General features: G+C 40.6%; 1 protein-coding gene across 3 annotated transcripts in view; it reads right to left on the bottom strand.

The window, feature by feature from the left end:
• ELMOD1 (ELMO domain containing 1) overlaps positions 1–16163 on the bottom strand; it is a 64446-nt gene that overhangs the window by 33218 nt on the left and 15065 nt on the right. For all 3 annotated transcript variants that reach the window (XM_042460144.1, XM_042460147.1, XM_042460145.1), the window contains exon 2: positions 12880–12975. In XM_042460144.1, coding sequence (XP_042316078.1) covers positions 12880–12896 — 17 coding nt within the window. In that variant the 5' untranslated portion in view covers positions 12897–12975. The remainder of the gene's footprint in view (positions 1–12879; positions 12976–16163) is intronic.

Raw genomic sequence — 16163 nt, 5'->3', positions numbered from 1 at the left:
GGGTGGAAGCTCCACCCCCGGCATGTGGCCCCGCCCCAGAGGGTGGAAGCTCCACCCCTGGCACGTGGCCCCGCCCCGGAGGGTCGAAGCTCCACCCGCCAGCTTCGGCCCCCCAGTCGCCTGAGGGACAGCAACCCGGCCCCCGGCTCAAAAAGGTTGCCTACCCCTGCTCTAACTTGTCCTGAACTTGAAGCCTTTTCTAATCAGCACCAAGTCTGAAGAGCACTCTAAAATAAGGCCAACATATTTTCTCCATCTACTTCCTGAAGTGTGAGCTTTAAAGAGATATATACTGCGTAAAGCCACATCAAATTTGTTTGTTGTAACATTTTCAAGGTTGAGACCCTGTAGCAGGATAATTTGATGACAAAAAGAGGTATTCATCACATCTGAAATATATTAAAACCCAGAAAAAGAAGCAGAAATCACCAGGGTATTCTAGCTTACTGAGCATATTTTAATGTCACAATTAATTTAGCAAGAAGAATAAATTATAGTGACCTTGGGCTTGTGCACACCTCTCTCTCTCTCTCTGGTGGAGCTGCAAGCAGTTTAGAAGCTTCTATACCACATTATAATACAGTATACCATATTATGGCCCTGTACAGAGTGGCCTGAAAGGCTGGTCTGGGGGTGGAGTCAAAGCATCACATCCAGATGGGGCATGCCCCAAATCCATCCCCTAGGGCACCCTGGCGCTGCTCCACACGGCACGTGGCATCATCATGCTCCTCCAGCGCTGAGTCCATATGATGCAGTACTGAAGGAGTGCCAATTAGTTGTGCCACCACAGCTATGGTGCCCTTTCGAGGGCACAAAAACGAGCCACTTTTTGTGGCTCCTTTTTGCGCACTCAAAAGGCTGGATTGAGGCCGTGGTATCGGGTTGCCATGACCCTGATCCGGCTAGGAAAGGGAAAGCATCCCGCTGCCCATTTGGGGCAATCTGTTGAGACCCTATGTGGTTAATGTAAATGCCAGCAATGCAGATATGGTCTGGTATTTCAGGTAAGCACCTGAAGTTTATTACAGATTAATCTCATCATGCTAAACTAGGGACCCTATTGCATGGGCTTAAAAGAACAGCTTACCTTTTCCGAATTCAGTGCTAATTTGGGAGGCAGTTGGGTCCTATCACACAGAAATCTCCACCGATTCGCTGCCCAGGTTGTCTAAGTTGCTTCCGTGGCCCCTTTTCAAAAACGGAAGCTTCAGACTTCTAAAAATGGCCACCAAGTCAGCTTAGACAACCTGGGCTACACCTGGGACAGACCTGGGTGCCGATTCAGCAGTGATTTCTATGTGATGGGACCTGGCTGCCTGTCGAATTAGCACTAAATTCGGGAAAGCTAAGCTGCTCTTTTAAGTCTATGCAATAGGGTCCTGCTGGATGCAGGCTGAAATGAGACTCATAAAAGATCACTAGTGTCAACTCTTGTACTGCCATGATCATAGTCTTCACACATGGCACTCTTCCACAAGCAACCTTTTCCATTCATTCCATTTTGACATACACATCCCTTATATCAAGGGTCAGAAAAATGTGGTCCCAAATACTCTGTATTTTTAAAGAAAAATTAGGGGGTTGGAAAAGACTAGCCTGTACTCTTTATTTATGACAAGGGGATGTTCTTCCAGACCAGGAATACATTTCCTGGGACTAAAACAAGCCCGAGAAGCCTAAAACATGGCAATTTCCCCCTAAGTGTGTGTGTTTGTGTGTGTGTGTACAAAATGACCTTTCAACCATACATATACAAAAAAGGGATATGTGTGAAGGATGTTACCCAGGTGTTAATTTTCATGCCTGGGGTACTGGGAATGAGTCTGATGGGATGGAATAGAATAAATTTTCAGTTTGGTTCATAGACAGTATGATTGATTGTTTCCCACTGGGAAAGAGGGCAGAGATTTCACAGCTCAGATGTTTTAGATTCTGCAATGAATGAAAAGAGAGAAATGGTTTCGGTAATGATAAATACAGGACAATGGAATATGGAAAAGCTACTAGTCTGGATACTTCCGATACCTTCAATAGCTCAATGCTCAGATTGTACCTTAGTAAAACCACAAGATCATGTTATCTGCCCAAAGAGAAAGAGATGATGTTTTTGAGCAGTAAAAAGAAATATAGTGGGATGTTCTTTTTTTCTCTTGACTTGACATTTATCAACACAGAAATGAATTTTAGTGATGAGAGAAGATAAAATAATCAGAAAGTGAGAAAATTTGGGGTGCCAGTAAATCACAAAATTGTTCATTCTGAGAGAGACGTGCTTTCTTCTTGGATTTTTCATTCTGATTATACTTTTTGCAGATTTTTTTCTGTTCTGAGGTCTTAGTTTATCTGTTTGCTAGAATTTTCAGAGAAAGCTCTAGTTTTTACAGTGGGCTGTGTTTTCCAGTGTAGAGTCTCCCTAACTCTTGCACAGAATAACTTGTTTTATTTTTATTTTCTCCTTGTGAGGTCTATTTTACTATTCGCCAATTCCCTCCCTGGACTTTATTCTTCCCGTCTTCACCTGCTTCTTGGAACAGATAGCTATATGTCTTTCTTCCTGAAGCTTTAGGCCAAATTGATAAACAACTGAGAACACAGTCAGCTTTAAATGTAAGGCTAGAGACAGAAAACAGGCAACTGTAGTGTTTTAAAACAATAAACTGTGGCTAACTCTGCACATTGTCAGCCTTGTCGGCATGAGAGAACTTCATCTGGCTCTTTTACTGAGGTCACTTTATATTTTCTCTGAAATTCATTGGTTTGCCTTTGATTTCTGGTGGTTTGTACCTTCATCTCAGAAACACGATTCCCTGTTTAATTACTGTGATTCAAATATCCATTTAAATTAATTATATTGGTGATTAAATTCAGGTTATCTCTGTTACATCCTCTAGCCCACTGCTGCAAGTACAGCATTTTATTTTTGGGGCAGGGTACAGTACTGACTTTTACAAAACTAAGATGCATGCATTTATATAACTGCTGCACCCTGTTAACACAAAAGCTCTGTACTCCAAAATGCAAGGTAGGAATTCAACATTTGATTTTATTTCACAGTACTTAATAAAATATTAGGTATTTTGGGTCCCTATGGCGGGATACAGACCGCGGCCTACACCTGCCCCTTTCTCCAACGGATTGGGGCCTCAGCTGCCACAGCGGCAGCCCCGGAGGCCCCGATCCACCGCTTTCCCTGGTCTCAGGAAAGCGGCAAAAAGCTGCTTCCCTGCAGCCTGGAAAGGGGTGTCCATGGGGCTTCATGCCCCAAGGACACCCCGACAGCAGCGGGGGAAAGGGGCCGCTCAGCCCCTTTCTCTCTGTATTGCTGGTGCGGCTGTTTAAAGGCCGCGCCAGCGATACGCATGGCAGAAGGAGCTCTGAAATGTCCGCGTTGCATTGTTTGGCTGAGGCGTGGCTGTGACGTTGTAATGGTGGCACCCATGTAGAAACGGCGCCACCATTACAACGCCACGGCCACATACTAGAGTTGCAGGGCGCCTGGAAAGGACGCCCCAAAACAACCCTAGTATGTATCCAGGCCAGCGCTTTGCGCCGGTCTGGATACTGCCATTGACTCTAAACATTTATCTTCTCTTCTGAGGAAGTTAAATAGGAGAGCCACCTCGCTGAAGGCCATGATGCTCATTCTTCAAATCACATGTTTGTTGGAGAATTCTTTGTATTTACTGAATCTTTTTGGATGGGGAGGGCAATTGTGTGGCCCTCCAGATATTGTTGCTACTCTCACTATTCCTCGTCACTGGCTTTGCTAGGTAGGGGTGCAGTCCAAAATTATCTGGATGGTCACATAATTCGTGCTCATGTTTTAGGAAAAGGCCATATCCATCAACACTGAACCTATTTGCTTAGAGTTGCTAAATACACCTGTTTTAGCTCAGTGATACTAACTTGTAAACAAACCATCTGGTATAAAGAATTTACCTCTGGAAATGGTTGTTCCTAGGTAAACTATGTTCACTATTAGATTTTGGCTGCAACTCACAACACACTTAGTCATAAGCAATTCACACAACTGAGAAGCTCTTCTTTCTAAGTAAGCAAGTATACAAACAGGACTGGCTTATTCAAGTGTGGATGCAAGTCGAAATGGAGGGAATTAAGAAAGAAGATCACAACTAAAGCACTAAAAAGCAATTACAAACCACACACTTTATAGAGGATAGTACTAAGAAATAACTACATTTCATCTAAGTATCTATGGTAAGATAATATTCATCTGGTGGGTACCTTTAAATGATACACTACTCCTCCATCTTATATTTATGACATGGAAGATCTTCTTTAGGAACAAGAATGGAAAAAACAGTTATGTTTGATATCTTTTCAATAATTGTTTTTACAAAAACAAATTCTTGCTTGTAGAAATCCTGTAATGAAAACATACTGTTTAAGAAATGGATTAAGATTTTAAGATGTTCTAGCTTTCTGAATTTCACTAAAACTACAAATAACCTCCCCTTCCTTTTAAAAAAAGTATTATTTTAATAAGGTGCAGACATTTTTGGAGCAACTTCCACAGAGATAAGAAGGCATTCTCAACAATTTTCATGAGATTAGGAGAAATCCTAAATCCTTTCTGCCCATTCCTTGCTCCAGCACAAGTCTCTTTAACTGTGGCTGGAAATCCCATGAATGATTTGTTGCTGGTTATTCCCAGGTTATTCCCGGGATAATGACTCTTTAATCTCTCGGACCTTATCACATGGAGGCACTTATGTGGGCGAAACGTTGCTGAACTGTTGCAGAAGCATGAAGGTGGGATCGTCCATTGCACTTCTAAAATGTAATTGAGGCTTCCCAATTCCCTTCTGTCAATGAAGCGTCCGTGGGGAAGCCATTTTTTGAATAACGGGATATCCCGTTATTCAAAAAATGGCTTCTCCGTGAACATTTTGTCGCTGGAAAGAAAGCAGGAAGCCTCAATTACATTTAGAAGCATGACAGACGATCCCACCTTCACGCTTCTGCAACAGTTCAGCAATGTTTCGCCCCACGTAAGTGCCTCTGCGTGATAAGATCCTATATGTGTGGAAATCTTAATCCTGAGCAATTTTCATGGGATATTCACTGTTTAAACCCTTCATTCCCCCTGATGTGATAAATTCCTTGCAAGCTTTATTACCTTACAATAGACAATGGAAGACTAACTTTTTGGGGGACTGCAATTCACAAATCCCATCCAGGAAATAGCTGTCATCCAAAGAAGTAAGTTTTTCATCAAATTCTGCCACAGGCAGTATCAAGACTGCAAAGGAGGCCAGAGAATGGCACAAGTTTTGACTAGAGAGCAGAGGGAAAGTACTCGGATACCATTTTGGGAGAAAGGCGGGATATAGATCCAATAAATAAATAAATAAATATCTTTGGACCAATTCTTTGATCCAGCGTGTCAGCACCAGTTCTCTCAGCACTGGTCCACACTAAAATACCAATGTTTACTTTAAAATATGCCACTAGGCAATGATAGCAATTAAGTAGTAGTCTGCAGTGGCCCCTGTGCCCTCCCACTGGAAAAATACTACAACATGACCCCAAAGGTTTTTAGATGACACCATATTTCGCTCCCACTAAAATGCAACCTTTTGAGGGGGCCTGACACAGATATCTTCAAAACTAAGACTATCTGGTCTCTTCCAGTCTTGGAAACATGAAGAGGTGTGGAGCTCAACAGGTGTGAATCCCAGACCCTCTACTGATGCCCACCACTGCTTAAGGAAAAACCCAAGTGGTGATGAGATACCACTATTGCTGAAGGAATCTAAATAGATGCTCAATCTCCACATTTTACATCAAATGTTAAAACCTAGTTGTCCAATATTCTGAAAGACACTTCAGCTCACTTTTATAATTAATTCTTGGGGAGAGAAATGCTCCTCGCCTGATGGATGAGCTACCACTACCATGAGCAAGAATGACTGTGTGTGCATAACAAACACAACTACAGAGTTCTCTGTGTCTTTACCCTTTTAAACCTACTTTTTCCAACTGTGGCCATCTGCCAGGCTAGTGCTAGAAATGGGTTTCAAACAAAGTTCATTCAGGGGACAAAATGATTTATTAACTTGTTTTACTATGTCAGGGAGCACTCACACTAAAACAGCCTTTGGGTTGTTGAGTACACATTTATATAAAGACAAGATTCTCCCTACAGCTTGAATCCTTCCATAGGCAACACGTACATTAATGCAGAAATACATCTGGAAATCAAGCACTTAAGTCAATATAAGTCCTGTACAAGTTCCCCTCCCCTACTTGTCATCAACGAGAACCTCTGTTGCTAAAAATCAGTGATGATATATTATCCAATCTGAAAAAGGAAAAGATCCTCTGCACTGTACATTGGGGAATATCCTTCTGTAGCTATTTCCATGCAGCTGAAGCTACTGTTCACATGCAGAGAAGAACAGTAAGTGATAAATGCACTAGCTTTTCGTGGCATTCTCTTGCACCAGAGAGCTGCCATAGCTACAGTTAAATTTTGGGAGGTGGCTGGTGGTTCCAGGGAATGATGATGCAGTCCCTAGTGGGTTCTGGAGTATATGCAGTGTCCCCGTCACCTAGAACCTGCCTGGCCCTGCCTCAGAGTGAAAGTGACATGTTGCTGACACTCGGCCTGCCATTCCAAATCCAAAGTGACCCAAGCTTGATTCTTACCCTAGATGCTTGAAGTAAAAGCTGATTCACAGTGTGAAAGCTTTTAAGAAGCTTTCAGGCTTCTAGTCGCATGCACCCTTTATCTTGTGCAGCTAAAGATATGTGCTTGCTATAATATGTAAAAGCAAATATTTTTAAGAACCACCATCTCCTTCATCAGGTGATATTTGGCTAGTTTGTTCCACTGTCCTCTTAACTGAGGTCTCTAAAGGCATGCTAACCCTATTAGTTCTGGCTCTCATTTGCTAGAATATCTTTCCGCAGAAAAAAATGTGCCTGTGGGCCTTCAAATTGTCTGTCAGTTTATGACAATCCCAAGAATTTCATGGGTTTTCTTAGGCAAATGGTACTCAGAAGTGATTTGCCAATACTTTCTTCTGAAATATCACCTACAGCACTTGGTATTCCCTGGAATTCCCCTATCTAAGTACTAACTAGGCATAACTCTGCTTAGCTTCCAAGATCAGATGCCTTCCTTCAGAAAGGATATTTTCTGCTCAATACTTCTGCTACAAGCTATATAACCTATTTCTCAAGCCATTTTGTAAAGATATGGTAGGTATTGTTTTAGTTGCTGACTGTGGCATTGGAAACACATGCAGCTTCCCAACCACTCCAAATTTCCCAAAGCATCCCTTTTCTGGCCAAAAAAGAAAGGAGAACTGACTTTCCTGACAGCCTTCAGGAAAGGCAATTTGCCTTTTGAATAGATTGCAGATTCCTCCCCCCCCCCACCACACACATTTAAATTTAATAACTAATAAATTTAATTTAAAAATGTGTCTGCAGTAAACAAGACAATAAAGCTTGACCTGGGAAATAATGGGATTCTACTTTGGATGATCCTACTGCTGCTGTGGGTGCTTATGTACAACAGGTAAGGAAAACAGCTGGCTCCAGAATCACTTACTGAACATGTGTGAAGAGTAAAACAGAAAGAAAAGAGGAAAGCAGATTAGTCTGCCTCACCAGCTACCTGGGCATGTTGAAAAAGCAAAGATCTATACATTTCCCCACCAAAATGGAAATTATACGAAAAGAAATCATCCTGGGATGCATTTTGGAAAAAGCTTTCAAGTAATATCTAGAAGATTCAAAATGTTTTTGTTTACTTATACAAAATTTAACTGATCTGATTGCTTAATGTTAGTTCTGAATAAAAATTTTGATGAAACATGTTGACCTGCTTTTCTCTTTTATTATTTCTATCTCTGCTACCAAAGTTTCTATTAAAGAAATAAAACCTCAATTAATGAAGTAGATATATTTCTGGGCTTTACTTCTTTAACAGCAACTTTGGTACCAGAGACAGAAATAACATGGAAAGATAGGCAAATGTAACTGGTGAGGCAGGTACATTTAAAGAGGACAGAAAACCTAAGGTTTTGCCCCCTTTCATATGAAGTATCCAGAGGAAAGAAGGCCAACTGCTCACCAGTTACAGTGGGCTCTTGTTATCCCCTGGGTTTTGACTACAGAGTCCCCTGTGGATACCAAAGTCTGTGGATGCTCAAAATCCATTATATACAATGGCATACTAAAGTGGTGTCCCTTATATGAAGTGAAAACATCAAGGTTGGCTTTGTGGAATTTTGTTATTGCTGAGTATTTTCAAGCTGTGGATGCTGAATCTGTAGATGCAGAATCTATGGGTACGGAGGGATTAGTGCACTTGGCTTCTTGCTTCTGCTTCCCTCAACCCATTGACGATTCAGGCTGTCATATTATAAAGCTAAGGGAATGGTGTACAGCACAACGTATCACATGCCTGGATACAACTCTGCCAACAGCCACAGCTAATACACAGCTCTGTGATAGCCTAGCTTTAGGCTTAAGCAGGAAGTGACAGACAAGGTAATCACTCTGGCTGCTCAAGACTGGTGTAATATAGTTTGCTGAACCATAAACATTCATTATGACACTCCGATTAGCTTCATTTATGCTTCAGTCAGTAACCAGGAGCTTTCTGATCTAGGTAAAAGCTTTTATAAATTCAAACTAAATATCAAGAGCTGGTAAATATGTATATTTGATGAGATCTAGGAGATTTTATGGTTTTCACATGATGCTGCCAATAAAGAGGACAGCAAAAACTTGTCCTGTGCATCATTACAACAAACACAAGGCTGTATTCCTCTTCCCATGCCCTCCTAAAGCCCACTTTGTTTTCTCTGAAATGGTATCAAGTAATAGATTCTCTGATACAGACAATATTGGTTTCTTTCTATCTATCAGTTTAGATATAGAGAAGCACCATAGTAACCAGAGTTCATATCAGAGTAAAGTCATTCATTTGCATTTGCTGAGGCTGATCATGATTCAAACAGCCTCAGCGATTTGCTTCTCTACATGTGAATGGAATACATATCAGAGCTAGCATGGAGATGTACTGGCTCTTAGAAGACCAGGGTGGAAATACATAGCCCAGGCTCTGCGGAAGACGACCAGCAGATTCAAAATCAAGATACCAATATCTGGCACTCTGAAACAATGCAAGTGAACAAACACCACAGCTAGACTTGGAGGAATACAATATCCACACATGCAACAATTCTCACAATCTTCTGATCTAAAATATGGTAGAAGGACTGTATATTTAAGTTTACAGGAATATGTCAAGATTTACATATGATGTTTTATATATGACAACAGAGATTAATACAAACCAAACCCATAAAGCTGAGCAATGAGAATTTTGATATTTGGCAAATATTCCCAATGTCCTTTGTGAAAGCAACCTCAGATCAGATTACTTTGGAGCTGAGGTAAATCTGACTGGAAACACAGGCTGCAACTACAATGCAGAATTAATGCAGTTTGACATGCTATAATTGCCATAGCTTGATGCTATGGAATTCTAGAATTTGTAGTTTTCTAAGATATTTAGTCTTCTCTACCAGAAAGCTTTGGTGCCACAACAAATGACAAATCCATGACAAATCCCAGGATTCCACAGACTGGAGCCATGTCAGTTAAAGTGGTGTCAAACTGCATTAATTCTGCAGCATAGTAGCAGCCACAGGCTTAACTAAAAGATGAAACCCATGGGCCCAAGAAACAATGAACTTAAAAAACAGTTTAGCTGAACTCTCAGCCTAACGTATTTCACATGGTCCTAAGTTCATTTTTTATCCTGACCTCACAATACTCAGGAGGAAGAATGATATAAAATATATCAGTCAGGACTTTATGATCCCCTCAGTCTCCAGCTTCACAGAAGAACTGTAACAGAGCAGAAAATCCTGCAGAAGTGGATCCTGGAATGTTAGGAGATCCAAGGCATAATGACTGGCATTGACAGCAGCTCTGGGAATGAGTCTACAATACCCAAGAGTACCATCCATGTGTCTGGGTTCATTTACTGTTAAAATCATGAGGGAACTTCTCAGTACTGGAGTGTTGCTTTGGACTCCCTAGGCTACCAGGATATACACCATCACCACCACAGTTTGGTAAATGCTAGCAAGGCTGTGGTTAGTGCTGCAGATACCACTGAAACTTGGCAGCAACGGCAGCAGCATCCTATAGTGCAGGAGGCTGCAAGAGGACAACTCCTGAACCACACAGCCAATACAGAATTTCAGAGCAAAGTGTTGCCTTTTCTAGAAGGGAAGAAAAGGTTTATTTTCTTCTTTGTATTTTGCACTTTGTTGCTGTTAGCTGCCCTTGCACTGACCTCGACTCATGGTGGCTCTGTGGATGAGACATCTCTAAGACCTCCTGTCCTTCACTGCTATGCTTAGGTCATGTAGATTCAGGCTCATGATCTCCCCTGATGGAGTCTAGCCATCTTATGCACTGCCTGCTACCTTTGCTAGCATTATTGCCTTTTCCAATGAGTCTTCTCATGATGTGGCCAAAGTATGGCAGCCTCAATTTAATCAACTTGACTTCCAAGGAGAGTTCAGACTTGATCTGTTCAAGGACCCACTTGTCTTTTTGGCTGTCCGTGGTGTCCTCAGCACTCTTCTCCAGTACCACATCTCAAATGAATTTATTTTCTTGTTGTCTGCTTTTTTCACCGTCCAGCTATCACATCTGTATATGGTGATAGGGAATACAATGGATTGGATGATTCTGACTTTAGCGCTCTAAAATGACCCTATCATAGGGTTTTCTGGGCAGGATCTGTTCAGAGGAGGTTTGCCATTGCCATTCTCTGAGAGAGTGTGACTTGTCCAAGGTCACCCAGTGGGTTTACATAACCGAATCGGGATTCAAACCCCGGTCTCCAGAGTCACAGTCCCAACACTCAAACCACTAGACCACCCTGGCTCTCCTTAGACAAATAGGGAGAAAAATTACCATAAGTCCATGTGTGTTGCTAATTTTTCTAGTAAAAAGACTGTAAGCATTTCAGCACACTAGTTCCCAGTCCCACCTGGGTTCCCTCAGTCTTGCCCACTAAGCTTAGTGCAGGCACATTGTAACACAGTGCACTTTATAATGGACAAATTGGTATGGTGATCACACTTCACCCTGACACGAGGCTTGGACTGTTGGCTAGCAACTCCTTCCATCTTCCCCAGTTATTTGCAACAACTTTTTAGTCTAGTAATCAGACAGTGAAGATGTAACTTTCTTATGGTTATGCATTACAAATCTTTGAAAAGATTTGTTCTCCTCCTTCCCAGGGCAATAAAAGTATTATTTGAACAAATTGGAAAACCCCAAATAGTATTGTGATAACTGCTACTGGAAGCCATATGGAGATTTGTGTTATCATTCCACAAAAAAGGTCATTTCAGAATACAGTTTAACAATCTATATCAAATCATCTTGCTTAAACACACACTCATACACATAAGAAATGCAAATCACCTCAATCTGTTCACTTTCATAGAACTTCACTAATAACTTTCTTAGTTTCATCATGGTTATGAATCCCAGAACAATGCACAGTGCTTTCAACATTTGTCTTTGCAGCCCTGTTACACACAGAGCTAATAACTTAATTTTATTATGTTTTTCTTTTTAAAAAATCTGTTAAGTCACTGTGGAAGATTCTGGGGTTGAATAAAATGACCGTATTAATTAAAAAATATGCAGCCCTGGTTGTACCCACAATAATTCTCAGTGAAGTGTATACAGTATGATCCCTGATTTACTATATTGTCCCAGATTTACCGTGGAAAAGTGAAACCATGAATAGTGGACCCTATTGAAATGAATGACATCTGGTAGAAGTTGACCCTAGAGTCATGTTGGAGGACCTAGAGATTCTTAGAGAGAACACATTTTTAGGTCCTCCAGTGCAACTCTATGCTCAACTTTCACCAGAGCCATACCACAGAATCATGCTGGAAGACTTAGAAAATGCCTAGAGAGAACACTTTTTTTCAGGATGTACATAAGTGAAACCACAGCTATTGGTCCCATAGATGGGTGGGGAGGATATGCTGTACTGTATTAGGATTACACTCATAGTTAGCTCTGTTTGCCATCCTCTTACTTTACAAAATATTATCTACCTCTTTCTATATTGTTACTATCACATCCCCCCCATTCTCTAGGTCTTTGATCTGTCCCAGTGCCTTCTAAATAAATCAAAAACAAATGGAACAGCTCTGTTTAAGGACTGAAACAGTTTAGCAGGCACCAGCACCATGGAGAGGGCCTTTGAGACCCGTCTGTGGAGATCAACCAGCCAGTTTCCCAAGCAACAGCAGGAGTAGAGCCTACGACAGCTTTAAATGCTTTCAAAAGGAGAAAAGCATTTTCTTTGAGAGATACATTGGCATGATCAACAAAAGCAGCAGCTCCATACCTTTGGAAAGAAAACTGTTCATGACGAAAACATTAGAAAGACTGAACACGAACGCTCCTAAGCAATCTGCCACTCTTCTATATATCCAGTCCCAGTTTTACAAACCCAGCACGTTTGTTTTTACACAATTCATACTAAAAAGTGATATTATCATAGACTTCTGCTATCAGCAGCCACGGTACTGTTAATTATACGGGGAGAAAGAATCTTACCAAAATAATCATATGATATAAATATTGTAAAATTGCATCAACTTCTTCATATTTAAAAGATCCTTTCATTTTGTATAGTCATTTTGATGTAAATTATTGATGCAAAATTCTGATTTTCTTTTTAAAAGACTGTATGCATGCAAACCTAATTATATTTTGTTTTAACTACTGACTCAGTATACTAGACAAGGTGAGCTTTTTACAAAGAAGGTAGAGGAGCGTTACCTCAGGAAGTGCTTCATTATGTTGGTTTTGCTCTTCAGTTTCAGGAACTATCTTCAGCTGTTCACAAGCAAAATGCTTCTCCAGAACTTATTTGTGCTGTGAAAGCAAGTTGAATATATTAGGCAACAAAAAACAGTGTCCAAGTATAATTGGATGGTATTTTAAAATAATTTCACACTTCAAGAGGCACAAACAAAAAAAATCAAAACCCCAAGATTTATTTCTGAAATGAAGGTAAACATTAGCACCAATGGGCTAAACCCAACATTGCTCCAGTGGAATGTCTGGAACATTCTTCCTCTCCACCATGAAGACTTCTACTCTACCAAAATGCCAGCTTCAGAAGATCTCCTGGCCCTCCAGAATAAACTTGTGGGGTACAACAGAGGGAAGGAACTACTTCTTCACCTGGCCTTAACTGTTCTGCCAAGAACTTCAGGAACTTGTCTACTATTAGCAGAAGAGCTGTGGGTGACACAGATATCTATATTCTTCCTTGGCCAAACTTTACTTTGCAGCTTTGAGTCTAAAGAAAGGAAACGTGGCTGTTCAAGGCACCATATTTCTTACTGTTGAGGTATTTGATCCTATAAAAATCCATCCAATAAGCCTGCATCTCTCCCATGCCTTGCCCAAAATGTTCAAAATTAAAAATAAAATAAAGAATGGCTATATAAGCATGTATTCTTTCAAATAAATCAACAGAAGCATGACAAGAGGGCAAGAGACCTTGCTGTTGTTGTTCCAACTGTATTGATCTGCTGACAATTTGATCTGATTAAATTTTACCATCTTTTAAATGGACACCCTTATGTTTTTGTAGACTATTATCCATTTCGGAAGCGGCTTCAATTGACAGGCAGAATATAAATATTAATAGTGAGAGTGATGATGATAAATAAGGACGACTGCTGAGCCTTTGTTTGGCTCATTGTACACATTCAAGTCAAACTGAAAAGGCTGGCTGACAAGAGCAAAGTACCTGCTTCATCAGCTCTTGAAATGTTGCATCTATCTTCATCCCAACTTGGTGTTTTTCATTCATAACCAGTATTTTGCAAACCACTTGCTATCACACCTACATTTTTACATACTCTTGTACATAGGTAGCCCTCTCAAAGGGCTTTCCTTTGAAAGGTTATCAGAAGGGAAAGCAGACCTGATAACAAAGTCTGGAGCATGGGAAAAGAACACCAATTTTCAAATTTTATCTTGTAGTTGAATCACAGAATCCTAGAGTTGGAAGAGATCACAAGGGCCATCTAGTTCAACTCAAATCACAAGTGTTTCCCATTCCCCATATCGAGCTCTCCAAATTATATGTAAAGTTTTTAGAAATGCTTAAGCAAACAGATTTTGGTTTCACCTGTTATTGCTTTGGCCACAGAGGGAGATGAAGAGCAGGAGGCATAATTTTATCGTACAGAGACCTAGCTGCTGCATTTCTTTTCCACTCTCTCTCATCTTTTCCCCCTTGGGACTCTAAGTAAACAGAAACTGGGAACACCTGGTGGAAGCCACAGAAAAAACCAAAGACACATCACAAGATGCTTGAAAGATGGTTATTCTATTTTAAAAAAGGGCCATCTTTTGACTACTTTAACACATATATTAGATCTGAAGCCTGCAGGCTGATGAAAGAAAGTCTGATTTCCTTGTTACTGCAGGAGAAATAATCTACTTGTAAGCTGTTCTGGAAGCTCTTTTGGCCAAATGGTATGTAAATGCTATAAATACATATATACGTATTACACAAACTGCATTTATTACATTTATATCCCAGGGAATATAAATGGAAATATAGTGTTTAGATCGAGGAAAGTACTGTAATAGTACCATTCTATTCTTCTGTGGTCAGGCATCACCTAGAATACTGTGTCCAGTTCTGGGCACCACAATCCAAAAAAGATGTTGAGAAGCTGGAGCATGTCCAGAAGAGGGAAACCAAAATGGTGAAAGGTCTGGAAATCATGTCCTTTGAGGAGAGACTTGGGGACTAGGTATGTTTAGCCTGGAGAGGAGAAGATTAAGAGGTGATACCATAGACCTGTTTAAATACAGTATTTGAAAAGATGTCATATGGAGGATGGAGCAAGCTTGTTTTCTGCTGCTCCAGAGACTAGGACACAGAGCAATGGATTCAAACTACAGGAAAAGAGATTCTAGCTCAACATTAGGAAGAATGTCTTGACAGTAAGAGCTGTTTGACTGTGGAACACACAACCTTGGAATATAGTGGAGTCCTTCTTTGGAGGTTTTTAAACAGAGGCTGGATGGTCATCTGTTGGGGTGCTTTAATGGTGTATTCCTGCATAGCAGGGGGTTGGACTAGAAGGACCTTGTGGTCTCTTCCAACTCTATGATCCCATGATTCTATTCTATGATTCAACCTTTCCTCTAAGGAATTCAAGGTGGGTACATGGCCCCTTTTCCAGTTATTATTCTCACAACAATGGTGTGATGTAGGCTAGGAATAACGGAAATGAATGGTCCAAGGTGAACTGGTAAACTACACAGTCATGTGGCAACTGCAATGTGGCTCCACCTAATACCAGTCCAGCACTCTGATCAGTGCTTTCAATTTACAGATCCCATACACACATATCTGAGTCCATACTATGCAGACAATGTTTGCAGACTTGGTGACAACTTAAGGTTTTCTTCTTTATCTTCTAAGCTGCCTAGAGAGCTTGCAGTTAAATGACAACATGTGTAAATATAGCAACATGAACTGGTTCACACTTTTCTAATTTCTCCTCCATAATGGAGCAGCATTTCCTTTGAGCTTCTTTTAAAACTATATACAAGTTTTTGGGTTTTTTTTTTACCATATAGATTTGATAACTGATTTTTGTTTTGGTGATATTCTGAAGCAGAGACAAACACAGAAAGGGAATCCACATATGAGAGATCTACCAAGCACATATTAACAAAGTAAGACAATCACAGAGCATGTATGGTATAGCAGTTTGAATACTGAACTAAGACTGGGAGACCAGTGTTCAAATTCCCACTTGGCCATGGAAACCTGGGTGATCTTGGGAAGTCATATTCTCTCAGCCTCAGAGGAAAGTACTGCCAAGAAATACCCATGATAAATTTGCCTCAGGGTCATTGTACATCAGAAATGACATGAAGGCACGCACCAATGACAGATAACCATAACAGAATTTCAAAATCTATGAACTACAAATCTGACAGTTGATTTAAAAAAAGATGTCAAGACTTCTTCCAGATATATATTTTTTTAATTTAACATGGACACAAAACTTTCCTGCTAGGCT

Source organism: Sceloporus undulatus, chromosome 3 (assembly GCF_019175285.1).
Source record: "Sceloporus undulatus isolate JIND9_A2432 ecotype Alabama chromosome 3, SceUnd_v1.1, whole genome shotgun sequence".
Taxonomy (NCBI): Eukaryota; Metazoa; Chordata; class Lepidosauria; order Squamata; family Phrynosomatidae; genus Sceloporus; species Sceloporus undulatus.
Note: the sequence above shows the minus strand (reverse complement) of the source record. Positions and strands in the feature narration are given on the sequence as shown.